The sequence below is a fragment of the Ursus arctos genome, unplaced genomic scaffold (assembly GCF_023065955.2).
Source record: "Ursus arctos isolate Adak ecotype North America unplaced genomic scaffold, UrsArc2.0 scaffold_31, whole genome shotgun sequence".
NCBI classification, from domain to species: Eukaryota; Metazoa; Chordata; class Mammalia; order Carnivora; family Ursidae; genus Ursus; species Ursus arctos.
Window position 1 is genome coordinate 21911684 of NW_026622997.1, and position 27011 is coordinate 21938694.

The 27011-nt window shown below is 39.0% G+C and overlaps 1 protein-coding gene across 1 annotated transcript in view; it reads right to left on the reverse strand.

The window, feature by feature from the left end:
• Positions 1–287: 287 nt before the first annotated feature.
• Positions 288–27011, reverse strand: part of LOC125283559 (60S ribosomal protein L39-like) — a 74697-nt gene continuing 47973 nt past the window's right edge. Inside the window, exon 2 of the mRNA XM_048225588.1 lies at positions 288–451. Coding sequence (XP_048081545.1) covers positions 288–451 — 164 coding nt within the window. The remainder of the gene's footprint in view (positions 452–27011) is intronic.

The window sequence follows — 27011 nt, forward strand, 5'->3', positions numbered from 1 at the left end:
TATGGATCAATGCTCTTACTCCCGGCATCCCTTGACCTTAAATTTTGTGATTCCTGCCTATATGCTAATCTAAAATCTTTTGAGCCTTTACAAGTTGTAGAAAGTATATAACACTGTAAAACATATTTATTACTGAACCAATCTACTGGTACAGAAGCATAGTAACAGAAAAATCAGTTTTCCGATAAAACGCATCTATTGTTTAGATAGTAGTGATCTTTACAGAGTGATATGAGCACATGACCATCATGCAGTGTAAACATGGGTGCCATCTTCTCTGTGATCCCTCATAGACCCAGGTTGGTTCTCCAATGTCCCCTCTTGGAGCTGCATGTGATTTTATTACCAGTTTTCATCTGAATCCAATGGGGAACGGGATGATTCTGCTTTTGTTTCTTGGCCAAGAATGACTTGGTCCTGAAAGTCTTGTGAGAAGACACGGTGGGGAACAGTCAACTGCACACGCCACGATGGGGGAGAAAGGGAGAGTTAATGAGCATTTTAAATGCATTGCCTTTGCCATCTGATTTATTGATGCTTCCCACAAGCCTGGAAATTTCAGAGCTGCCTTCTTTTCTCAGAAAATAGTTGGTGAAGAAACCAGCATGCTTATGACCCGAAATCCTATGTCTAACATCAAAGTGAATAAAAGTGGAAATAGAACAAAATGGCAGAAGTGTTCTGATTCCTTCCCTGTCCCACCTGGAAAGGCAGTGCGAATCTACCTAGGCTTTGAGTCTTTGAGTGACTGTCTCACCTCTATGAAAAATTTTTTTTTTAAGATTTTATTTATTTATGTGACAGAGAGACAGCCAGCGAGAGAGGGAACACAGCAGGGGGAGTGGGAGAGGAAGAAGCAGGCTCATAGCGGAGGAGCCTGATGTGGGGCTCGATCTCATAATGCCGGGATCACGCCCTGAGCCAAAGGCAGACGCTTTAACGACTGCGCTACCCAGGCGCCCTGAAATTTTTAATCATGATTGTAGGAGATATCACTGATATATGATATAGGTACACACATACACCAGTGAGATATATATATATATATATATAGTTTTTTTGGGGGGAAGAGGGAGAGTATGAGCAGGGAAGGGCAGAGGGGGAGAAAGAGAGAGAGTCTCAAGCAGACTCCCCACTGAACACGAGGCTGGCATGGGGCTCAATCTGATGACCCTGACCACTGATATTTTTAGAAACAAGGAACATGTTCAACTAAAAAAAAAAAAAATTGCTTTCTTTGCCCAAAGAAGCTGTTCCACTTGAATACAGGAAATTAAATTTCTATGCCAAAAGCATGTTTAGAGGTTGCTCCATTTACTTCCTTCTGATGCATTTCTGAAATTACTTTCCTTTCTAACAATAGTTGATTAACTCGAATGAGTACTTATCAGGGCTCTGTCTTGGTCCCTGCATAAATTCTGAGAGGGATATCTGCTACGTATCCCCAGAATTTATCAGATGCCCACAAAGTTATTAGGGCTGAGAAAATTGCTTATATTATGTGAATAAAAATACTTTATGGGCTGAAATGATAAATTATTGTTCCCCAATTCACCCTTTAAAAATGATTCAAGAAGTTGGTATTTTATTTTCACATGAAAATGTCATTCAGATACATTCAAATGCTATAGGATTAGGAACCTGAAAATCTTGAAACTCAGTTTCAAGCAAGGAGGGTGGTTTAATGGGAAATGTGTTAAATTTATCATGTGCTTTGGTGCATGAATACAAGTGCCATCTCTCCCACTTTGTTGAGTGTGGTAGAAAGGGTACTGCCCATGCTGCCCAACTGTAGGCTTATTTCCCTCATAGTGGTCTTTATGAAAGACCTGCCCAGTGAGATATTTGAATTAACAGTGCTCATTCTCAGAGACTTTGTATTAGGCTAGTTCCTCAGGCCTGGAGATTCGTGACACAGACTACAGTCTTGGCACCACCTGTATTATTGTATCTTTCTTACTTGTTTACAAGTTAATTTTATTTTAATTCCAGTATAGCTAACATACAGTGTTATATTAGTTCCGGGGGTACAGTACAGTGATTCAACACTTACGTACACCACACAGTGCTCATCATGACAAGTGCCCTCCTTCATCCCCATCATCTATGTCATCCATCCCGCTACCCAACTCCACTCTCATAACCATCAATTTGTTCTCTATAGTTATGAGCCTGTTTTTGGTTTCTCGCTCTCTCTTTTTCCCTTTGCTTGTTTTTCTTAAATTCCACATGAGTGAAATCACATGGTATTGTCTTTCTCTGACTCACTTAATTTGCTTGGCATAATACTCTCTGGCTCCATCCATGTTGTTGCAAATGGCAAGATTTCATTCTTTTTTATGGCTGAGTACTATTCCATTGTGTATATGTATACATATCACATCTTTATCCATTCATCTGTCGATGGACACTTGACCTGCTTCCATAAGTTGGCTATTGTAAATAATGCTGCTATAAACATAGGGGTGCATGCATCCCTTTGAATTAGTGTTTTTGTATTTTTTTGGTATTCAGGGGTGTGATTACCAGATTGTAGAGTAGTTCTATTATTACCTTTTTGAGGAACCTCCATAATGTTTTCCAGAGTGGATGTGCTGGTTTGCACTCCCATCAACAGTGCAAGAGGCTTCCTTTTCCTCCACATCCTCACCAACACTTATTATTTCTTGTGTTTTGACTTTAGCCATCCTGACAGGTGTGAGGTGATATCTCATTCTGGTTTTGATTTGCATTTCCCTGATGATGAGTGATGTTGAACATCTCCTCACGTGTCTGTTGGCCATCTGGATGTCTTCTTTGGAGAAATGGCTGTTCATGTCTTCTGCCCATTTTAAATTGGATTATTTTCTTTTTGGGTGTTGAATTGTATAAGTTCTTTATATATTTTAAGTATTAACCTCTTATTGGATACATCATTTGCAAATATCTTCTCCTCTTCCATAGGTTGTTGTTTAGTTTTGTTGATTGTTTCCTTTGCTGGGAAGAAACTTTTTATTTTGATATAGTCTCAATAGTTTATCTTTGCTCTTATTTCCTACGTTTTAGAAGATATATCTATAAAAATGTTGCTACAGCCCATGTTAGAGACATTACTGCCTGTGTTTTCTTCTAGGATTTTTATGGTTTCAGGTCTCACATTTAGGTCTTTAATCCATTTTGAGTTTATTTTTGTGTTATATTTGTAATTTTTTATTTTGAAGTAATTTCAAACTTATAGACCAGTTGCAAACAGCACAAAACACTCCCATATATCCCTCACTAAGATATCCCAATTGTTGACATTTTATCACATCTCCTTTGTTATCTTGTCTCTCTTCCTCTTTCTGCTCCTATTCTTCTATGTGTGTACACAGATATAAACACAAACATATATACTATTTTTTGAATGATTTCAGAGTAAGTTGCAGATGTGATGCCCTTTATCACCAAACATCTTAGTGTATATTAGTTAAGAAAGAATCATGTTAATCTTAAAAAAAAATAAAATAAAAAAGAGGGGGGTGCCTGGGTGGCTCAGTTGGTTAAGAGTCTACCTGCGGCTCAGGTCATGATCCCAGGATCTTGGAATCAAACCTTGCATTTCTCCCTCTCCCTCTGCTGCTTTTCCTATTTGTGCTCTTTCACTCTCTTTCTGTGTCAAATAAAAAATAAAATCTTTAAAAAAAATAAAAAAGAATCATGTGTTCTTACATAGCCACAGTACACTGTGAAAATCATAACACATTGATAATATATATTATCTAGACTTTACTCAAATTTTAGCCATTGTTTCATTTATGCCTTTTATGGGGAAAAAAATTGTGGCCAGGATTCAATCATGAGTTGCATTACATACTCTGTCTTGTCTGCTTTATTCATTGATTTCTCTTTGCTTTTCATAACCTTGGTATATTTTCAGAGTACAGACCAGTAATTTTGTAGAATGTCTTTGAATTTGTGTTTGTGTAATGTTTCCTCATTATTAGACTTAGATTATGTATTTTTGCAACATTGTCACAAAAGTGAGACTGTGTTCTCAGCATATTGTATCAGGAGGCTCAAGAGGTCATTTTTGAACCATGACTGGACGATGGTAACTTTTTATTGTTTCATTAAGATGGTGTCTAACAGGTTTCTTCTGTTATTATTAGGGTTACTTTGTTTTTTTAAAATAAAGGGGTGATGGGTGGTAGGGAGAGGGTGTGGGGAGGGATGGGGGTGGGAGCTCAACCCCGCAACCCATGAGATCATGACCTGAGCCAAAATCAAGAGTCGGACACTTAACCAATTGCACCACTCAGGGGCCCCTATTAGTGTTACTTTAAAGTTACTATTTTTTCTCTGTCATTAATAAGTATTTTGTGGGGGGATAATTTAAAGCTATGTAAATATTCTGTCCCTCATCGGACTTTCACCAGTGGTTTTAGCATCCACTGATGATTCTTGTCTGAAGCAGTTGTTACTACAGTAGTTGCCAAATCATGATTTTCTAATTCCATGATTCCATCTTTATTAATTAGCTCTGAATACTAGTTTCCACTACAAGGAGCCTGGATTCTTGAAGAATGGCTGAATCCAGGACTGGGGGTGGGAGACTGCAAGATAAACTTGGGCTGTCTCATGGAACAAGAAAGCATGGTGTTTCTTGAGAAAGATGGGAACATGTCAAAATGACACTAGAGCTGGCCTGAAGGAGCTCCACTGGCTAAGCCTTGCATAATTAGAGCACCAAAATCAGTAATGTAATAGACTCTCACCCATTGAGTAAAATAGAAATAATGCAAGAATTTATGAGTCTATATTGTATGATTGAATGAATGAATGAAATGGTTGTAGACAGGAAGCTCTTTCTTTTTTTAAAAAATTTTATTTATTTCTCAGAGAGAGAGAGAGAGAGAGAGAGACAGACAGAGCACATGCAGGGGGAGTGGCAGGCAGAGGGAGAAGCAGGCTCCCTGCTAAGCAAGGAGCCTGACGCGGGACTCGATTCCAGGATCCCAGGATCATGACCTGAGCCAAAGGCAGACACTGATCTGACGGAGCCACTTAGGTGTCCCTAGAAAACTCTTAGAGTAGAATGCCATTTTTTTCTTTTAAAGAGATATAGCTTGAAGGGGGTATGTTATTAGTGAAACACTAGCCAGCAAACCAGGACTTCATTACCTCCTCAAAAGAAATACCGAGCACATTTTTCCTGATAGATATAGGGCACTGCTGCTAGGGAGAGACATGGGATTCTCCAGAAGTTTCTTTGCTATGAGACAGAGGATGCTGACCCAACTGCTGTTGGTTCCTAGGAGAGTGGTACAGCAGATTACTTCCCTCTTTTGACGACCAGACTAAGACTCCTAGTTTTATTCTTCTGATGAGAACTACTGCTAAACATGCTTTATCAAACTCCAGTCTATAATTTTGAAAGGGCCCGTGATGCATCCTCACCTGTGGACAGGTAAAGAGGCTCAGTAGTCAGAACCCTAAACGTGACTTAGTGTTCCCAGGTGACAGTTCTGTCTCATACATTTTGGAGCTTGGAGTAGAAGGCCTACCCATTATATGTCTAAATATTTTAAAAGTTACATATGTAGCTAACAGATTCACTAAATAGAATATGTTCTATTTTCCTACCTTGAAAAATGCATCATCAGAATTACAAATAAAGCTGTTAATGGGCTTTAGGACAATTAGAAATGGGCAACAGAGCAGAATTGGCTGAACTTTATTATTTCACATATCTGAGTGTTCTCTCGCTTGTGCAATGATATTTCCCCACAAAAGCAAATCTTGAAGAAAGGACTTCGGGGTAGGTAACCTGTTTAGGTGGTTATCCCAGGAAGCACAGGGAGAGAGCTAGGAAATTGAGACAGGAGAGGGGAAAAAAGCCAAAAAGTAGGTAACTGAGAACAGCCTACCACCCTGGACAGCTGGACCTCAGTCCCCCTGGAGGCATATCTTTCACTAAAAAACAAAACGAAGCAAAGCAAAGCAAAAAACACCCCCACCCACTTTTGCCTGTGTACACGATCATGATAAAGTTATTTCTCTTTAATATGTAGTACAATTACAGGAAATTAGTTTTCTGTGCCGAAAGCACGTTTGGAGGTTGATTAGTTTATTTTCCTCTGAAGCATTTCTGAAATTATTTCTCCTTTCTAATAGTAGCTGATTAACCTGAATGCATTTTCATTAGTGCCCCTCATTAGTGCGGTCCACAACAAAGAATTGTGCACAGTGAGACAGGAAAGCTGGGGGACTTTATTCACTGATGTTGACCCTCTTTAGTTGCTGATTGTCTCTGAGACTATCGAATTCCTCATGCTCTGGGCTTTTCTGTGCACTGACCGAGCAAGGTTCCATGGTCCTAGAGAAAGATCTCAGGCAGAGAAGCGGGAAGTTGTAAGCCCTGGCACTGACCATTTTCTTCCCCCCAGAAATATTTTGTTTGCCTAGTTAATCAAGAGTTTTATATAATGTCTTCTATCCAGAGTAATAAGCTAAATGCATTTTAAGTCCCCCAAAATTGCATTTTCATCAAAGATAAAATTCAGAGCAAATATAAAATGAAAAGTATTATTTTCTCAAGTTTTTATTTATTTATTTAGTTTTTCAAGTTCCACATATTTGATCATCAGTGTAAACCCCAATATAATACACCAACATGATTTCGTGCATTTAAGGGGAAGACTCATGTTTTCAAAATTAAAAAAATTTACATGGCAAGGCAAATCCCAAATTATACTCAATTAACATCAAATCATTAAAAACATTTCTGTCCAGTTGAATTTTTTAGTTTCCTATTTTTTTTTGTTATTTTTTTAAAAAGATTTTATTTATTTATTTGACAGAGACAGACAGCCAGCGAGAGAGAGGGAACACAAGCAGGGGGAGTGGGAGAGGAAGAAGCAGGCTCCCAGCAGAGGAGCCTGATGTGGGGCTCGATCCCATAACGCTGGGATCACGCCCTGAGCCGAAGGCAGACGCTTAACAGCTGCGCCACCCAGGTGCCCCAAGTTTCCTATTTTTTTAACTACATCTAGGATATTTTAAAATAACCTTTTTCTTTTGGAGTAATTTTTGATTTACAGTAAAGTCAGAGATAATAAAAATTCTAAAACCCATTACCCAGTTTCCCCTAATGTTAATATTTTACATTACCATGATATGCTTGTCATAATCAAGATGCCGAGGTTAGTACATTATAACTGACTGAACTTTATACTTTATTCGGATTTCTGCATTTAGTCTTCATGTGTCTTTAGCCTCTTCTGGCCTGTGACAATTTCATAGTCTTTCTGTTTTTCACCAATTTGAAATTTTTAAGAGGAACTGGTCAGGTATTTTGCAGAATGTCCTCAGTTGAGTTTGCTGCTGCTTTTGTCATGCCTAGACAGTGGTTATAGGTTTAGGGGAAAGATACCACAAGGTGAGGAACTCTTCTCATCACATGCTTGGGGGGGGGGGGCAGGGGGAGCATGTTACCCAGGTGACAAGCTGGTGTTTGTAGGTTTCTCCACTGTAACTTGACCTACTCTCTTCTTTGGAAGCGAGCCACTAATTCTACCCCACAGTCAGGAGGAGGGGGGAGTTAAGCTTCATTCCATATATTGTTTGGAATCCTTTTATAAGGAAAATTTAGGTCTTTACCCCCATAGTTATTTATTCAGTTATTTATTTATGTCAGTATGGATTCACCTGTATTTATCTTTTGAGTTATAATACCATGTTGCGTAATTTATTTCTTTGCTCAAATTCTTTCAGCTTTGGCCATTGGGGGCACTTTTAGGTTGGCTTCTGTGTCCCTTGACATGCCCCCCCCCCTTTTTTTGTTTGATCACTTCCTTTATGGCCCTCAAAGATCTCTGGGCTCAGCTTTAATATTCCTGTTACAGTCCTGCAATAAATCATTCATCTAAGAAGTTCTGGTTCCTGTCATTGGAGAATAGGACATAGAAACCAAGATTTGGGTACTGGGTGTGCTCATTGCTACTGGGGTGTCACTCCTTCTAGGCCCTTTTATCAGAGTTATGAAATTCTGGATGTATATTATATCCCTAATTATCTCTGTATCTATTATCTATATGTATAGTAAACTAAACATGAGTTTATGTCTCTGACTCTAATTCATGGTTCATTCTCATCCCCTCTTACCCCTTGATGATCAGTAACTTCCCTCTCTGAGGTCAGCTCTTTTTTCCCCCACCACCCAACCAATAAAGTTATTTATACATTTGTGACACAGATCCATTTGTCATACTCTGCATTCCATCCTGGGACCCCCCTGACATCCTGTTTGATTTTGTTTTAATGTGCATGTTTAATGTTCACTCTTTGTGATGTATGTTTCCATAGGTTTTGGTGAATCGGTTTTGTCCACCACTCCAGGACCATAGAGAACGGTTCCATTACCATAAAAATTTCCTTCTGCCTCCCTTTTAAGCTGGCCTTTCCTATTTCCCTAAGCTCTGAAAATCACTGATATGTTTTCCATCCTTATAGTTTTGCTTTTTTCAGATGTAGTCAGATAATATGTAGCTTTTTGGATCTGAATTTCTTACTTAGCAAAATGTATTTCAGAGCCACCTATGTCGTGTGAATCAATAGCTTTTTATTATTGAATAGTATCCTATTGTATTGATGTAACAGCTTGTTTATGTATTCATCAGTTGAAGGACATCTTGATTGCTTCCAGTTGTGGGTAATTATGAATAAAGCTGCAGAGAACATCACATACAGGTTTTTGTGTGAACACAGCTTCTATTTCACTTGAATAAATACCTAGGAGCACAATTACTGGATCGAACGGTAAATCTATGTTTCACTTTATAATAAACTGCTAAACTCTCTTCCAAAATGACTATTTTGCCTTCTCACCAGCAGTGATGAGAGTCCTTGTTGCTCTGTATCCTCAGAATGTGATATTGTTAGGTTTTTAAAAAGTATTTTAGCTATTCTAATATATGTAGATTGGTATCTTATTGTGATTTTTAACTTTCAGTTTCCTAATGACAAATGATGGTGAGAATCTCTCAAATGCTTATGTGCCCATGTATTTGCCAAATTTTGGTGAAGTGTCTGTTTAAATCTTTTGCCTGTTTTTAATTGTGCTGTTTGTTTTCTTATTCTTGTATTTAGAAATTATTTATATATTTGGGATACAAGTTATATATAAGGTAGTGATTTGCAAATATTTCTCCCATTCTGTAGCTTGCCTTTTCATTCTCTTAACAGTGTCTTTTAAAGTTTTAAATATTAATAAAATCTAATTTATAATTTTTAAAAGATTTTATTTATTTCTTTGCCAGATAGAGAGAGAGAGAGCACAAGCAGGCAGAGTGGAAGGCAGAGGGAGTGGGAGAGGCAGGCTCTCTGCTGAGCTGAGAGCCTGATGTGGGGCTTGATCCCAGGACTCTGGAATCATGATTTGAGCCGAAGGCAGACTCTTAACTGACTGAGCTACCCAGGCACCCTAATTTATCATTTAAAAAAAAAAAGTTTAAGGATTGGGTTTATGATATTATATTAAAAATTCATCTCCAGATCCTAAGTCATGCAGATTTTCTCCTATACTTTTTAAAAGAATTTTTATGGTTTTACATTTTACAATCAGGTCTATGATTTATATTGAGTTAATTTTTGTATAAGGTGTCAGGTATGTGCTGAGGTTAATGTTTTCGTCTATGGACACCTAATTGTTTCAGTACTATTTGTTGAAGAGACTATACTTTTTCCATTGAATTGCCTTTGCTTCTTTGTCAAAATCACTTCACTGTATTTGTGTTTGTCTCTTTCTGGCCACAGTGTTCTGTTCCACTGATCTATTTGCCTAGCCTTTAACAATACCATGACATCTTGGTTACCATGGCTTTATAGTAAGTTTTGAAATGTGGTAAAATGAGTCTTTTGACTTTCTTCTTCTTTTTTGCAATTGTTTTGTCTTTTCTAGTTTATGTGCCGTTCCTTCTGATTATAGTTATAATTCTGCTACTCCTGGTCTTATTTATGACCTAGAAACTAGAACCAACACAAATACTACCATGTATAATGTTATAATGATATTGTTCCTGTACTTATAAATTGCCTAAGAGCAACTAGTATTATAAAAACACATACTGTAGTAGAAGGACGCTGTACTCAATCAAAGTTAGTTTTTATTATTATTGTCAAATGTATCTTATAGGGTAATGGTCAAAAAACAATTCAATAATAATGTGTGAAGCTGCTTTATAAACTCAAGTGTTATATGAATATACACTGCTTTTGAGTTTAAAGTATATGATACCATATTTTATTCTCTCCATCTTCTGTGCATAAATGGACTATTGATCTGGATAAGGTTCACGTACTTTCAGATGGCATATGTGGATACTGGGGCTCTCTGGAGAAGTAGATTAACAAAATCTAGTAATATTATGGCTGGGCACACCACTTCCTATTATTCTTTCATACAGGGAGTCAGGCAATTCCTAGAAAATCATTTTATTTATTTTTATTTTTATTTTTTTAAATTGACCATTTTATTTTATTTTATTTTATTTTTTTAATAATGATTTTTTATTATATTATGTTAGTCACCATACAGTACATCCCCGGTTTTCGATGTAAGGCTCGATGATTCATTAGTTGTGTATAACACCCAGTGCACCATGCAATATGTGCCCTCCTTACTACCCATCACCAGTCTATCCCATTCCCCCACCCCCCTCCCCTCTGTAGCCCTCAGTTTGTTTCTCATAGTCCATAGTCTCTCATGTTTCATTCCCCCTTCTGATTACCCCCCCCTTTCTTTATCCCTTTCTTCCCCTACTGATCATTCTAGTTCTTATGTTCCATAGATGAGAGAAATCATATGATAGTTGTCTTTCTCTGCTTGACTTATTTCACTAAGCATTATCTCCTCCAGTGCCGTCCATGTTGTAGCAAATGTTGAGAACTCATTCTTTCTGATTGCTGAGTAATATTCCATCGTATAAATGGACCACAACTTCTTATTCCAGTCATCTGTTGCAGGGCATCTCGGCTCCTTCCACGATTTAGCTATTGTGGACATTGCTGCTATGAACATTGGGGTGCATATGGCCCTTCTCTTCACTACGTCTGTATCTTTGGGGTAAACACCCAGTAGTGCAGTGGCTGGATCATAGGGTAGCTCAATTTTTAACTTTTTAAGGGACCTCCACACTGTTTTCCAGAGTGGCTGTACCAACTTGCATTCCCACCAACAATGTAGGAGGGATCCCCTTTCTCCACATCCTCTCCAACATTTGTTGTTTCTTGCCTTGTCTATTTTTGCCATTCTAACTGGCGTAAGGTGGTATCTCAGTGTGGTTTTGATTTGAATTTCCTTGATGGCTAATGATTTTGAACATTTTTTCATGTGTCTGTTAGCCATTTGTATGTCTTCATTGGAAAAGTGTCTGTTCATATCTTCTGCCCATTTTTTGATTTGTTTATTTGTTTCTCGTGTATTGAGTTTGAGAAGTTCTTTGTAGATCTTGGATACCAGTCCTTTATCTGTAGTGTCATTTGCAAATATCTTCTCCCATTCCGTGGGCTGCCTCTTAGTTTTTCTGACTGTTTCCTTGGCTGTGCAGAAACTTTTAATCTTGATGAAGTCCCATAAATTCATTTTATCTTTTGTTTCTCTTGCCTTTGGGGATGTATCATGAAAAAGGTTGCTTTGGCCGATGTCGTAGAGGTTGCTGCCTATGTTCTCCTCTAGAATTTTGATGGATTCCTGTCTCACATCGAGGTCTTTCATCCATTTGGAGTTTATTTTTGTGTATGGTGTGAGATAGTGGTCAAGTTTCATTCTTTTGCATGTAGCTGTCCAATTTTCCCAGCACCATTTATTGAAGAGACTGTCTTTTTCCCACCGGATGTTTTTTCCTGCTTTATCAAATATTAGTTGCCCAAAGAGCTGAGGGTCCATTTCTGGGCTCTCTATTCTGTTCCATTGGTCTATGTGTCTGTTTTTGTGCCAGTACCATGCTGTCTTTGTGATCACAGCTTTGTAGTACAGCTCGAAATCCGGCATTGTGATGCCCCCAGCTTTGTTTTTCCTTTTCAACAGTTCCTTGGAGATTCGGGGTCTTTTCTGGTTCCATACAAATTTAAGGACTATTTGTTCCAGTTCTTTGAAAAACGTTCTTGGTATTTTGATCGGGATAGCATTGAAAGTGTAGATTGCTCTGGGTAGCATGGACATTTTAACTATGTTAATTCTTCCGATCCATGAGCATGGAATATCTTTCCATCTTTTTATGTCTTCCTCAATGTCTTTTAAGAGTGATTTATAGTTTCTAGAATAAAGGTCCTTTACGTCTCTGGTTAAGTTAATTCCAAGGTAACGTATGGTTTTTGGTGCTATTGTAAATGGGATGGATTCCCTAATTTCTCTTTCTTCGTTCTCGTTATTCGTGTACAGAAATGCAACTGATTTCTGAGCATTGATTTTGTATCCCGCCACGTTACTGAATTGCTCTATAACTTCTAATAGTTTGGGAGTGGCTTCTTTTGGGTTTTCCATATAGAGTATCATGTCGTCTGCGAAGAGAGACATTTTGACTTCTTCTTTGCCGATTTGAATACCTTTGATCCCTTTTTCTTGTCTGATTGCTGTTGCAAGGACTTCTAGTACTATGTTGAATAATAGTGGTGAGAGTGGGCATCCTTGTCGTGTTCCTGATCTTAAGGGAAAGGCTTCCAGCTTTTCCCCATTGAGAATAATATTTGCAGTAGGCTTTTCATAGATGGCTTTTATGAGATTGAGAAATGTACCTTCTATTCCTACACTCTGAAGGGTTTTAATCAGGAAAGGATGCTGTATTTTGTCAAATGCTTTTTCGGCATCGATTGAGAGGATCATATGGTTCTTGAGTCTTTTCTTGTTGATATGATGTATCACGCTGATTGATTTGCGAATATTGAACCACGCTTGCATCCCAGGTATGAATCCCACTTGATCGTGGTGGATAATCCTTTTAATGAACTGTTGGATTCTATTAGCAAGTATCTTGTTGAGGATTTTGGCGTCCATATTCATTAGGGAAATCGGTCTGTAATTCTCCTTTTTGAGGGGGTCTTTGCCTGGTTTGGGGATCAAGGTAATATTGGCCTCATAGAATGAGTTTGGTAGCTTTCCTTCTGTTTCTATTTTTTGAAACAGCTTTAGGAGAATAGGTATTATTTCTTCTTTGAATGTTTGGTAGAATTCCCCAGGAAAACCGTCCGGGCCTGGAGTTTTGTTATTTGGAAGGTTGTTTATCACTGACTCAATTTCTTCATAATTAATTGGCCTGTTTAAGAAATCAATTTCTTCCTGTTTCAATCTTGGTAGTTTATAGGTTTCCAGGAAGGATTCCATCTCTTCCAGATTGCTTAGTTTATTGGCATATAGCTGTTGATAAAAATTTCTAATAATCCTTCCAATTTCAATGGTGTTCGTCGTGACCTCTCCTTTTTCATTCATAATTTTAATAATCTGGGTCCTTTCTCTTTTCTTTTGGATAAGTCTTGCCAATGGTTTGTCAATTTTATTGATTCTCTCCAAGAACCAGCTTCTAGTCCTGTTGATCTGCTCTACTGTACTTCTGGTTTCTGCTTGATTGATTTCAGCTTTAATTTTGGTCAACTGCTTCCTTGTGCATGGATTAGGCCTGTCCCTCTGTTGCTGTTCCAGCTTCTTGAGGTGAGAATATAAAAACTGCATTTTAGATTTTTCTATTCTTTTGAGTGAGGCTTGGATGGCTATGTATTTCCCCCTTAGGACTGCCTTTGCAGTATCCCATAGGTTTTGGACTGTTGTATTTTCATTCTCATTGGTCTCCATAAATTGTTTAATTTGATTTTTGATTTCCTGGTTTATCGAGTCATTCCTGAGCAGGATGGTTCTTAGTCTCCAAGTGTTTGAGTTTCTTCCAAATTTTTCCTTGTGGTTGAGTTCCAATTTCAGAGCGTTGTGGTCTGAGAATATGCAGGGGATAATTTCAATCTTTTGGTATCGGCTGAGACCTGTTTTGTGTCCCAGAACATGGTCTATTCTTGAAAATGTTCCATGGGCATTAGAATAGAATGAGTATTCTTTGGTTCTGGGGTGTAGTGTTCTATATATATCTAAGAGGTCCAACTCGTCGAGTATGGCATTCAAAGCCTTTGATTCTTTGCTTAGTTTTTGCCAGGGTGTTCTGTCTATTTCTGAGAGTGGAGTGTTGAGGTCCCCTACTATTAATGTATTTTTATCTATATGTCTCTTTATTCTGGTTAAGAGTTGGCTTGTGTATCTTGCTGCTCCCCTGTTGGGGGCATATATATTTATAATTGTCATATCCACTTGTTGAATACTTCCTTTAAGAATAATATAGTGCCCTTCTGCATCTCTAACTATAGTCTGTAGTTTAAAATCCAGTTTATCTGATATGAGAATTGCTACCCCAGCTTTCTTTTGAGGTCCATTTGCGTGAAAGATGGTACTCCATCCCCTTACTCTCAGTCTGAATGCATCTTTGGGTTCGAAATGAGTCTCTTGTAGACAGCAAATGGATGAGTCATTTCTTTTTATCCAATCTGCAACCCTGTGGCGTTTAAAGCAAGAATTTAAACCATTAATGTTAAGACTGAGTACTGAGAGATATGCTTTTAATTCTGCCATGTTGTCAGTAAAGTCTTTGTATTGGCTGTGACTTTCTGTTTTGTATCACTCTTGGGTCCTTTTTACTTTTATAGAACCCCCCGTAATACCTCCTGTAGGGCTGGTTTCGTGGTTACGAAATTGGCTAGTGACTGTCGATTCTGAAATGTCTTTATTTCTCCATCAATTCTGAATGACAGCCTTGCTGGATAAAGGATCCTTGGCTGCATGTTTTTCTCTGAAAGAGCTTTAAAAATGCTCCCCCAACCCTTTCTCTCACTCCAGGTCTGTGTAGACAGGTCTGACGTAATTCTGATGCCTTTGCCTTGGTACGTGAGAAATTTCTTTGCCCTGGCCGCTTTCAATACTGTATCCTTGGATCTCATATTTGCGAATTGCACTATGACGTGACGTGGTGTAGGTCTGTCATGGTTGAGTTTGGGAGGGGTCCTCTCTGCCTCTTGGACACGAATTTTTGTTTCCCTTGCTAGATTAGGGAAGTTTTCAGCTACAATTTGTTCAAATATCTCTTCTAGACCTCTGTTTTTCTCCACCCCCTCGGGGATGCCGATGATTCTAACATTGGATCGTTTCGTTGAGTCAGTAATCTCCCGTAGCCAACATTCGTGGGCGTGGATTTTTTTAAGACCATCTTCTATTTTTATTTTTTCCTCTATTAACCCATCCTCCAATTCACTAACCCTTTCCTCCGCTTCGGTGACCCTGGCCGTCAGAGCCTCTAGTTTTGCCTGCATTTGGCTCATAGAATTTTTAATTTCTGTCAAATTCGCTCTCATTTCCACCCTTAGGGATTCTATATTCTCAGTAACATTTTCCTGAATACTTTTTTCAAGTCTACTCATTATCTTGACCATTGTTACTCTGAATTCCATTTCTGATAATTTGGTTACATCCATATCCGTTACTTCTGTGGCAGAGGCCACTGACTCACTGTCTTTTCTTTGCTGGGGGGGGGGGGGGCTTCTCCTTCTTGTCATTCTAATGAGGGGAGGTTGCGGGGTTGTCCAGAGCCCAAAATTATTGACTGGGTCCCAGGCCGTGCCCCTTGTTTTATAGGGATCTTAGAGATGTGGGCTTCTTCTTTAAAGATTTTATTTATTTACTTATCTGAGAGAGGGAGACAGACAGTCAGCAAGAACGAAACAGAAGCAGGGGAGTGAGAGAGGAAGAAGCAGGCTCCCAGCGGAGGAGCCCGATGAGGGACTCCTTTCCGGAACGCTGGGATCACGCCCTAAGCCGGAGACAGGCGCTCAATGACTGCGCCACCCAGGCGCCTCCGGTTGTGGGCTTCTTGATTTTTCAGCCTGCCTTCTGGGGGAGGGGCCTGACGCGCCGATACTCAGGCAACCCTGTTTGGGTAGAGTCTCCGTGTCCCCTGCGAGGGAGGATGGGGATGGGCACTCTCTGAGCCGGTATTTCCAGGCTTTTGTTCTCTGGCGGCTTTCCCTGGCGGCCGGCTATGCCTCTTCTGAGGGTCAGAGCAGCAGAGGCTGCATTGTCGCAGAACAGAGGGATTGCGGCCCGTTCTCCACTGATGTTCTGGCCACTTTAACTCTGTTACTGTTGGTGCTGCTCAACCCTACAGCGTCCCGGGATGTGCGCACCAACTCGGCGTCCCTGCCCTCACTTCCAGGGCCGGCGCGTCTCTGTCCTTTGTGTTTCTAATGCCGCCAGCCACCGGCCGGCGCGTCTCTGTCCTTTGTGTTTCTAATGCCGCCAGCCACCGGCCGCCCCGCGCGCTCCCGGGTCTCCCGGTCTCAGTCTATGCCCGGTGAGCACACCTCGATTCCGGAGTTTCGGGAGAAGCCTGGTGGCGCGCGCACCCGGTTTAGGGTCTCAGTCTGCTGTTTCGCGGGTGCCGACCGCGAGTCCGCCCGCTCCCCCGTGCAGGTGGCCCGCCAGCCGCCAGCCGCCCCGCGCGCGCTCCGGGAGTTCCCAGTCTCAGTCTGGATCCTGTGAGCACACCGGGATTCCGGTGTTCCGGGAGATGCCTGGTGGCGCGCGCGTTCACGGCTCACCGGTCTCAGTCCGCTCTCTCGCGGGTGCCCTCTGTGAGTCCGCCCGCTCCCCCGTGCAGGTGGCTGCCGCTTCCCGGAGCCCAAACGCGGCGGCTCCCTCCCCCTTCCGTTTATCTTCCGATATCCGTGCACGGTTTACAGCTCCCCTCTTCGTACCTCAATACTCCGCGCTGGAGATGTTCATTTGTAGAGATCCAGATGCATCATCCTGCGTCTCAGGCTGATTCCGTGGTTATTTAGGCTGGTGTGGTACCTATCCAGCTCGACTCAGGGGACCGGCTGAAAAAGGGGTCCCCTACTCCTCCGCCATCTTAACTCCTCTCCCCTAGAAAATCATTTTAAAAGTCTTCTCGTAGTATTATATATCTTTATGAGGTGGCAGATCAATGAGCACCAGAAGGATGCTTTGATTATAACAAAGGATTCAGGCTTAATGTAGTGGCATTTTCTTTTTTCTTTCTTTTTTAAAATAAAACCATAGTGGTTTTATTTTCAATTTGTGATGTATAACTTATCCAAGACAGTCAACATTTTATAATACTGGTGATGACAAAAATGGAATGTGTACTTCCTTGCTATCAGATTCAGTAAAAAATGTATAGCAATCTTTAAAACCTGCTCTATAGGGCACCTGGATGGCACAGTCACTTAAGTTTCAGATTCTTGATTGGCTTATTGTGAGACTGAGCCCCATGTTGGGCTCCACACTGGGCATGGAGCCTGCTTAAGATTCTCTCTCTCCCTGCCCCTCTCCCCCTCCCTCTGCCCCTCCTCACCCCTGTGCCCTCTTTCTCTCTCTCTCTCAAAAAAAAAAAAAAAAAAAAAAAAAAAAAAAAAGAAAGAAAAAAGAAAGAAAGAAAAGAGAAGAAAGATAAAGCCTGCTTTGTGTTCATGGATGGAACATGGGGAGCAGATTTCTAGATAGCTTATGAACCAATTCTCAGCAAAATTTCTTCACAGAAATTCAGTATACTTATTGATATAAATTAAATTGAAATTTAAAATGGTGTGAAACAATTGTCATACATTTTCAATGAAAAATTCTCTCTAGCCTGTGTTTAAAATGTCCAGAAAGGCAAAATGAAGAATGGTTTCTTTTGGAGTAAGTATTCTTGCTTCCAGTAATTGTGGAATAGCTTATGTTTGGCCAAATTTCTTGCTAAGAACAGCTAAGCAAGCTGGATAAAATAGAACAATTATCCGTATGAAGGCACTAGAGAGTTATCAAGATATCCAGGATTTGAGGTTTTAATATCCTAGAAAGAGGGGACATGCTTTGAGAGGCACTCAATCTTATCTTCTGTGAGGATTTTCCATTCAAGGAAACTATTCTGAAATTAGAAGCAAGGATGCTTGATACCAAAACTTCTAGTCAACATTTTACTATAAGTATCAGTACAGTAAGTCGAGAAAAAAAAATTTAAGGCTTATTTCTATGTTATTCATAGAAAACATAATTGTAGAAAATCACCTGAAAAAAATCTACAGATAACCTATTAGAATGAAAAATGTAAATTTAGCAATGTAAAACCAAAGCATTTTTATAGTCTAAAAAATTAAAAATAAAATTAAATAATATTTGATGATAACAAAGATATGTCAAATACAAGGAATAAATCTATTGAAAGGTGTTCAAAATTCTACACAGGAAACTATAAAACATTATTGATATATATTTTTAAAAACCTAAATAAATCAAGGAACATACCATACTCGTGGATTAGGAGACTCAATATTGAAGTATGTCAAATTTCCACACATTGATCTATAGACTTAATGCAACCACAAGCAAAATCCAAGCAAACGCTTACAGAAATTTATAAGCAGATTCTAACGTTTATTCAGAATTTCAAAGAACCAAGAATAACCAAAATAATTTTAAATAAATACAACGTATTTGAAAGAATTATACTGCTAGTTGTCAAATTTATTATAAAGCTAGTATGACAGTTTGATATTTGTATAAAGTTAGAAAAAAATGGAAGTCAACATAATCTGAAGATAAATCCTAGAAAAAAGGGGGACAATTGGTTATTTATATGGAAAAAATAAACTTTACCCCTTCCTCACACCATATAAAAAATCAATTCTAGGTAGATTGTAGATGTATATGGAAACAGAAGACATAAAGGTTCTAGATGATAAAACAGAAGAATATCTTCAAATTTTAGGATAATCAAAATTTTATTTAACAGTACACAAAAAATCTGACAAGAAAAGAAAAAATTGATAAATAGATTACACTAGAATTAAGAACCCTTGTTCATTAAATCCATCACTAAGAATGAAAAAGCAACAATAGAATGGGAGACTATATTAGTATTCATATAGTGCATAAAGAATTTGCATCTAGAATATTTAAAAACTTCTGTAAATCATTAAGGAAAATATAGGTCACACTCTGTAAAAAAAAAAGGGGGGCAAAATTTGAACAAGCACTTTACAAAATGTCCACATATACAAACAGTCCCCAGACATATCAAAAGTTGCTTGATATTATTAGTTATTCGGGAAAGTACAAATAAAACCACAAAGTGATACTATTATGTGCCTGCCAGAATAGCAAAAATTAAAAAGACTGATGATACCAAATGTTGAAATGATATAGACCAATTGGAATTCCCATATAGTGCTGGAGGGAGTGTAATTTGGTACAAACATGTTGGCTACTAAAACCAAATATATAGATATCTAATGACAAAGAAATTCTGGTCTTATTTATATATCCTCAAAAATTCATTTGTTTCTTCATCAAAAAAAAAATGCATAAGAATTTCATAGCAGCCTTACCAGCAGTAGCTCAAAACTTGAAACGACTAAAATGATCAAACTCAATTAATAATTAGAGGTATAAATTATAGGCTTTCATATGATTTTATGTGGAAAATAGGAAAGAATGAGGAGTCAATGATGAATGTCAGGTTGCTGTCTTGGAAACTGAGTAAATTTGTTGCAAAGGAACACAGAAAGGGGAAATGATTTGAGGGAGAAGATGTGCTCTAGTTTAGAGCTATTGACTTTGAGGTGAGTGGGACATCGGCCAAATGTAGGTATTTAGTAGACATAACGGTACAAATCCCAAAAGAGAAATCTAAATTGTAGAAATCTAAATACATTTTTTAGAGGTATGAACTTGTGGTTAGTAATTAAAATGAATGAGATCTCCCATTGAGATCAAACAGATTGAGATGTTGAGAGGACATATGACAGAATTGAACTGATATTTAGGGAAAGCACAGAAAAAACTCCAACAAAATTTATGAAATCATTCGAAATTCAAAAAATACTTGAACACCTAATATATGCAAGACACTGTTTCAGGCAATGGAGATACATCAGTATACCAAACGTATGAAAATCCCTGCCCTCATTCTAGTGAGGAGAGACAGACAATAAAATATACAAGTAAAATACATATTAGTTGGTAATAAATGCTATAGGGAAAAAAAGAGCAGGAAAGGGAAATCTGTAATTTTAAAATTTTTAGTCATTGCAAAATATACATAATATAAAGCTTACCATCTTGACCATTTTTAAGTATGTAGTTCAATGGTGTCAAGTACATTCATGCTGTTGTGCAACCAATTTCCAGAACACATTTCATCTTGAAAAACTGCAAACTTTATATCCATTAAGCAACAACTCCCTGTTCTTCTCTCCCCTGACCCTTGATAATCACCATTCTACTTTTTGTCTCTATAAAGTTGACTACTCTAGATGCCTGATATAAGTAGAATCCTACAGCATTTATCTTTTTGTGACTGGCTTATTTTAGCATAATATCCTCTAGGTTGTTGTAGCCTGTGTCAAAATGTCCTTACTTATAAGACTGAATAATATTCCATTGTATGAATACATCATGTTTTGTTTGTTCATCCATCAATGCACATTCGAGGTGTTTCCCACCTTTTGGCTATTGTAAACAGTGCTGCTGTGAATGTGGGTGTACAAATATCTGTTTTAGTCCCTGCTTTCAGTATGCCCGGGAGTGCATCTTATGGTAATTCTGTTTTTATTTTTTGAGAAAGCTCCATACTGTTTTTCATAGTGGCTATATACCATTTTACTTTCCCACAAATAGTGTATAAGTGTTCCAATTGCTCCACATCATCATCAACACTTGTTATTTTCTGTAGGAAATTTGCAATTTTAAATAAGGTGATGAAAGGAACCTTTTATTGGGTAGGTAAAATTTGCATAATAACCTTAAGAAAGTGAGGGAATGTACCATGTGGATATCTGGGAAGAAGAGGTCAATGACAAGAGGAGACAGAAAAGAAGGAGGAATAAAAATGAAGAGTCACATAAGCCAAGAAAAGAGGAGAGAAAGGTAATGATCAATAGAGGCAAAATCAATATTAACAACTGACTATTGATTTATCAACATGGAGATCAACTGGTGACCTCGACAAGATCCATTTTGGTGGAGCTGCATAAGCAGAACTCCGTTAGAGTGGATCCAGCATGAGGAGGTGTGCCCATGTAGGAAGTAGGGCTGTAAAAACGAAGAGAGTGACAATGAGATTGCTGGGGGGGGGGGGCGGGGGGAGAATGTCAGCTGAACAATTCTTTTTAAAGATAGCAATGTCTTGAGCAGATATAAATGTCAATGGGAAGAAGCTGATAGAGTGGGAGAAGTAGTGGCAGAAGATATAGGAATGAGAAGATAATCAATGGCGTGATGAGGTCTCTTGGAGGATAAGAGAGATTGAGATTTAGGTAATGAATTGGTGTTTGATGAAAGGTGCAAGGAGGAGACATTGGGTGTGGTTGAAGGCCATGTTGTGGCCTTTGGATGATGGTATCTATTTCACTATGAGGTTGGATAAGCTCACCTGCTCAGACTTACTGTAGAGATGGTGGGATTTGATATTTAAGATGACGGAACAAAAAGCTGGTGAGTTTCTGTGGGGGACCTAACTGGAAAAAAATGTAAGGATTTGTGGCCAGCATTGAGGGTCCTTTGAGATCAGAAACCATAACTCAATGTTTATGCTAGCTATTTAATATAGACTTGTTTTTATAGGAAAATGACACTTTAATAAATAATTTGCACACATTTAATCACACCCAAAGAAAGCCTAGATCATTGGTTCATGCAGCCTATCTTGAATTAGAGACCTCCATTTATCTGATGACAGCTACCCGAGTTGGAGAAACAATGCTTAAGCAGAATTTGGTTCTGTAGGCTTGATTTTTAAAAATCCTTTGCGGAAAGTGTTGGGAATAGCACAAATGTGAACTTAAGAAGGAGGAGTTCTTTGATTCATAATAAACATTTAGAATTTAAATGAATATTTGCCAGTTTAGAAACTGCACTTTGAAAACACTTTAGTCATCTGTGCTGCCCTAGGAATTTCTTGGTGAAAGACTGAACCAGCAATTACAAACTTTACAGATGAGGAATGCACATGTCCCCTGCCTGGTATCTGTTGCAATTGCCCTTTATTCAATCACCCACAGCTGGAATAATTGGATCTTTAGGTACAGGTTAATGGGATAATTAGGCAAACACGATCAAACTTGTATACTATACGGAAACGGATGACTGCTGTCTCCCAGCCACCGAGCTTGTGCAACCTGTTCTTCATTTCTATGGGCAATAAAGTAGGAGATGGATTAGCTGCAAGTGATTTCGTCTGTCTGTAAAGGGAAGTGTGGTTTGATTTAAATGATTTTTTAAGAGGCAGCTACTGGAATAACTAGCTAGAGATGAAATGGATGAGGTATGCCTGCTGCACAAAAGCCGCTGTAACTCAGCCCTGGTATTTCATAGAGTGCTTTGAATACCGTTTCTCCCTAGTGTATTAATACGATGCTCATCCATGAGGCTGTTTTTGTCATAGGCCTTATAGAGGAAGTAGAAAATGACATGATTTCACAGAAGAACTTAATAGAAAGCACACACCCAGCAGTGAACTCCCAGGTAGACTCAAGTCTATGAAATAGGAAAGGTCTATGACACTGTCTCCTGAAGACTAATGTCATTTGGTCTTTTTCATGGCTATTTCTAGGAGTTCTTACTGGCTGGTCCTCTGTATTATGGGAAATTTAGTGACTGACTTCCCATTGCCTTTCCAGAAAGGCGGACTACTTTAGGTGCACAGCTATATATAAGGGAACAGACACCAAGCATCGCCTGATATGCATCTGGTGCTGAACCAACCCCTCCCCTCTCTTGTCTGACAACCCCACTATGAGAGTCAATAAGGGAGGAGAGTGTCTTGCCTCCGGATGATCACAGTTGCCATGTTGCTATGTGTACTGACAATTATTCTTTTACTTTTTCTGTTACCATAGATTTGCTTATTAGATTAACTTGGGAAGGGCCGGTGTGTGGGATGGGGATGTGGAATGGAGAGAGGAGTCTGATAACTGGTAACAACAGGCCTGTTAGCGAATGGTGCTTGAGATATGGATACCAAGCTTAGACTAATTGTGTTCTGCAGCAAGAATGCAGGTGGTCAATTTGACATTTCATACAACTTTCCTATGTTTGTCTCTGCCTAAGGTCAATCTCACTTTTGCAAGCATATAGCAAATTCAAATGAGAATGTTTATTGTTTTTTAAAATAGCCTTTTCATCTTAAGAAGTTTTAGATTTAGAGAATCATTTTGAAGATTCTATGGAGAGTTCTTGTATGCCCCATAGTTTCCCCTATTAACATCTTACATAAACATATTAATTACATTTATTATAATTCATGAGCCAATATTGATACATTAATATTAACTAAGGTCTATAATTTATGAAGATTTCCCCAGTTTCCCCCTAATGTTCTTTTTCTGTCTCAGGATCTCACCCAGGTACCACACTGCATTTGGTTGTCATGTCTCCTTAGGCTTGGTTGTGACAGTTTTTCAGACTTTTCTTATTTTTAATTGACAGTTTTGAGGAGAGTTGGTCAGGGACTTGGTAGGATGTCCCTCAGCTGGGAGTTCTCTGATGTTTTTCTTGTGATTAGACTGGCTTATGGGTTTTGGGGAGGAAATCCACAGTGGTCAGATGCTGTTCTTATCACATCAAATCAAGTGTAAATGCTATCAATATAACTTGTCACTATTGATGTTGACTGTGATCACCTGGTTTGAGGTAGTGGTCTTCAAATTTTCCACTATTAAGTTACTCTTTTTTCTCCTTTCTTTCCAAACTTCGCTCTTGGGAAGAAAGTCACTGCGCACAGCTCACGCTTAAAGAATGAGAAGTTATCTTCTATCTCCTTATGTGTGAAAGAGCTACATATATTATTTGGAATTCTTCTACATGAGAATATTGATCTATTCTCCCTATTTATTCAATAATTTATTTATATAAGTATGGACTCACGTATATTTATTTAGTCTGTGGGTTAAAATCCAATATTACTGTTATTTTGTTGCTCTAATTATTCTGGCATTGGCCTTTGGGAGTTCTTTCTTTCTTTCTGATTATTTATTTAAGAGAGAGAGAGAGAGAGGGAGTTAATGGGCACAGGGGAGAGGGGCAGAGGGAGAGGGAAAGAATCTGAAGCAGACTCTGCACTGAGCTCGGAGCCTGTGCCAGGGCTCGATGTCACAACCTCGAGATCGTGACCTGAGCTGAAACCAAGAGTCGGACACTCAACCAACTGAGCCCCCCAGGAACACCTGTTGGGAGCTCTTTCACAGTTGGTTCCTGTGTTCCTCTGATACACTTGGGTTATTGTGGAATTTTTGTTTCATTCTGTTTTTTATTTGTTTTTTAGCACATTCTAACTTTCTGACACTATAAGATGGTCCAGGAGTATCATGTGTATTTCCTACTCTAGTCTTAGAATCAGTCATTTCTGCAGGTAGCACTTTATTGGTACTAGAAACCCAGATTGGGGCACCAGGTGGGCAGGTTGCTACTGGGATGTCAGTATTGGCTGTCAAAGTAATAGATGTTGTATCAAGGAGATTGTTCCAAGCTTATTTAAGCTTTCAGTAGTTGCCCTTCTTGAATTACACACCCCATTGTGATCATTCTGTGCCCATCTTAGAAATCCTTCATCTTTGCTTTCTGACTGTTCAACTGCCAATAAGACTTGGGTGTAGCCAGATAGGGAATTTAATTTTCCTCTCTCACTTTAGGTTATTCCCACTATCCCACTGAAGTTGTACCATCCTAAAAGGGTAAATTTCAAGTCAGAAGGAAAGAAAACATTTCAAAATGAGAAAAAAACTACTGTTACTTTATTTCAAGTCTTTCCTGGGCTTTCAGCTTTCTTTCCTTTATTTTCTAGACTTCCCCTTTGTGAATTCACTAATGTCCAGTTTTTGACAACCCAGGAGTAATGAAAAGCATAAACATTTGAGAACAACATGAATTGAATAAAAAAGCGCCATTCAAAAGTTCATGCTACCTTCTCACAGGTCTTGTGTCTACAATGATGTGAGAGACCAAAGACCAAGCCATGGAAACAACTCTAATGAGACTTGTAGGTCAATCACTGAGAAATGTAAGGAGAAGTGGAGTAAAGATAATTTCATGAGGATAATACAGAATGAACACAGGCAGGGATATTTCAGATGAGACCTAGGAACTTCACTTCAATTTCTATTTAAGCCAAACCTGAGCAATAACACACTTACATATGATCTATCAATTACAATATAGAAATTTAGTTCTTATTATCTGTTTCTAGAAGTCGTGCTGGAGCATGGAGATGCATAAATTCGACTCAGAATTCGTTGTTGTCTTCTAAATAAACCATTCTCTTCCAAGCTCTTTGCTAGAGAAAACTTTTTTTTTTTTTTTAGGAGTGGGGTTCTTGTTGTGAATGTCTTTCTAACCGCAGGTGGAGGCAGTGTTCTATTACAGAAGATTACTATTTTATTCTGTGGCTTTGGAGTTCTGGAGAAAGCCAAGAGATGCGTGGAATACAGACTTTCTAATAGTTCATTCAAGAAAATTATCTTCCAATCCTGAGGACTTGTCCGTATAAAAATTTGAAGTAAGCGACATCTTGACCTAGGATATTCTGTTCCACCTTCAAGTCCGTTATCGCTGCTGTCACCCTGACAAAAAGTAAAGTCAGTACTAGATTAACCAAAAAGGATATCAAGGCTATTTTGACTGGACAGGAGAGAAAATGGAATATGAGTTAATGGTTCAGATTGAACACTCTAGATTTAAATTTGTAGCCAACCTCCCATTTCCTATTCTTACACTTGTTAGGGCTCTACATTTTATTAACTCTCTTAATGGTTAGGGCACAAAGAGAAGGTGTGATGGAGGCCACTTGCAGGGGGCTGACAGTCAAATTGCAAAGAGGAGTGGGGTGTGCAAAGCAAGCAGGGCCGTCGTAAGATGCTAAAAGAGTCAGACAGCCTCTCCTTGGTGTATACCCGAATCCCAGTATTCACACAGAGGATGTGTAGTGGGATATGTAGCCATCATAGGAGAAGTGCCATATATGCCACACCATCGATGGGAGAAGGGACTAAAGCAGGAAGATTCCAGGGGGATTGTATGAGGGCAGCCTCCTGGAATAGGGAAGGTATAGGGAGACCCCATCTTCCTTTCTCTTTCTTCGTTGTGCCATGTCCATACAATCATGCAAAGGAGGATGGGACTGGGGCAGAACAAGTGAGTAAGTCATAATCCTAGTGGAGATGAGGGTTTTGGATTATGGGTCCAGTGTAGGATTTCTCAAACTAAGTGGCACGATTGACATTTTGAGCTGGTTAATTCTCTGCTGTAGGAGACAGTCCTCTGTGATGTAGGACATTCAGCAGCATTCCTGGCCTCTACCCACTAGATGCCAGTAGTATTCCACCAGTTGTGATAACCAGAGAATGTCTCCAGAGGTTGCCATGGGTCCCCTGGGGGACAAAACTGTCCCCAAATGAGAACCACTGGTCTAAATGCTTCTGAGCAACTTTACTTTGGACTGTCAGCTTTTAAGTGCGTAATTGGTTCTTTATATATAAGACAAGTCAAATGAGGACAATGGAAACATTTACATCAAATTTCCTGTTTAAAGTGTTTACCAGGGGCGCCTGGGTGGCTCAGTCGTTAAGCGTCTGCCTTCGGCTCAGGGCGTGATCCTGGCGTTCTGGGATCGAGCCCCACATCAGGCTCCTCCACTAGGAGCCTGCTTCTTCCTCTCCCACTCCCCCTGCTTGTGTTCCCTCCCTAGCTGGCTGTCTCTCTCTCTGTCAAATAAATAAATAAAATCTTAAAAAAAAAATAAAGTGTTTACCAAATAGCAACTGCTCAATTAATTTTAGCCAAGTATAGTTTAATGAAGGGATTAAATGGTACTGCGTATGTAAGAGATGTAGTATATAGTAGGCCTTCAATAAATGGTATTAATTTTTTGCAACTCTAATTTTATACAACAAGTTACCATTTAAAAACTTAATAT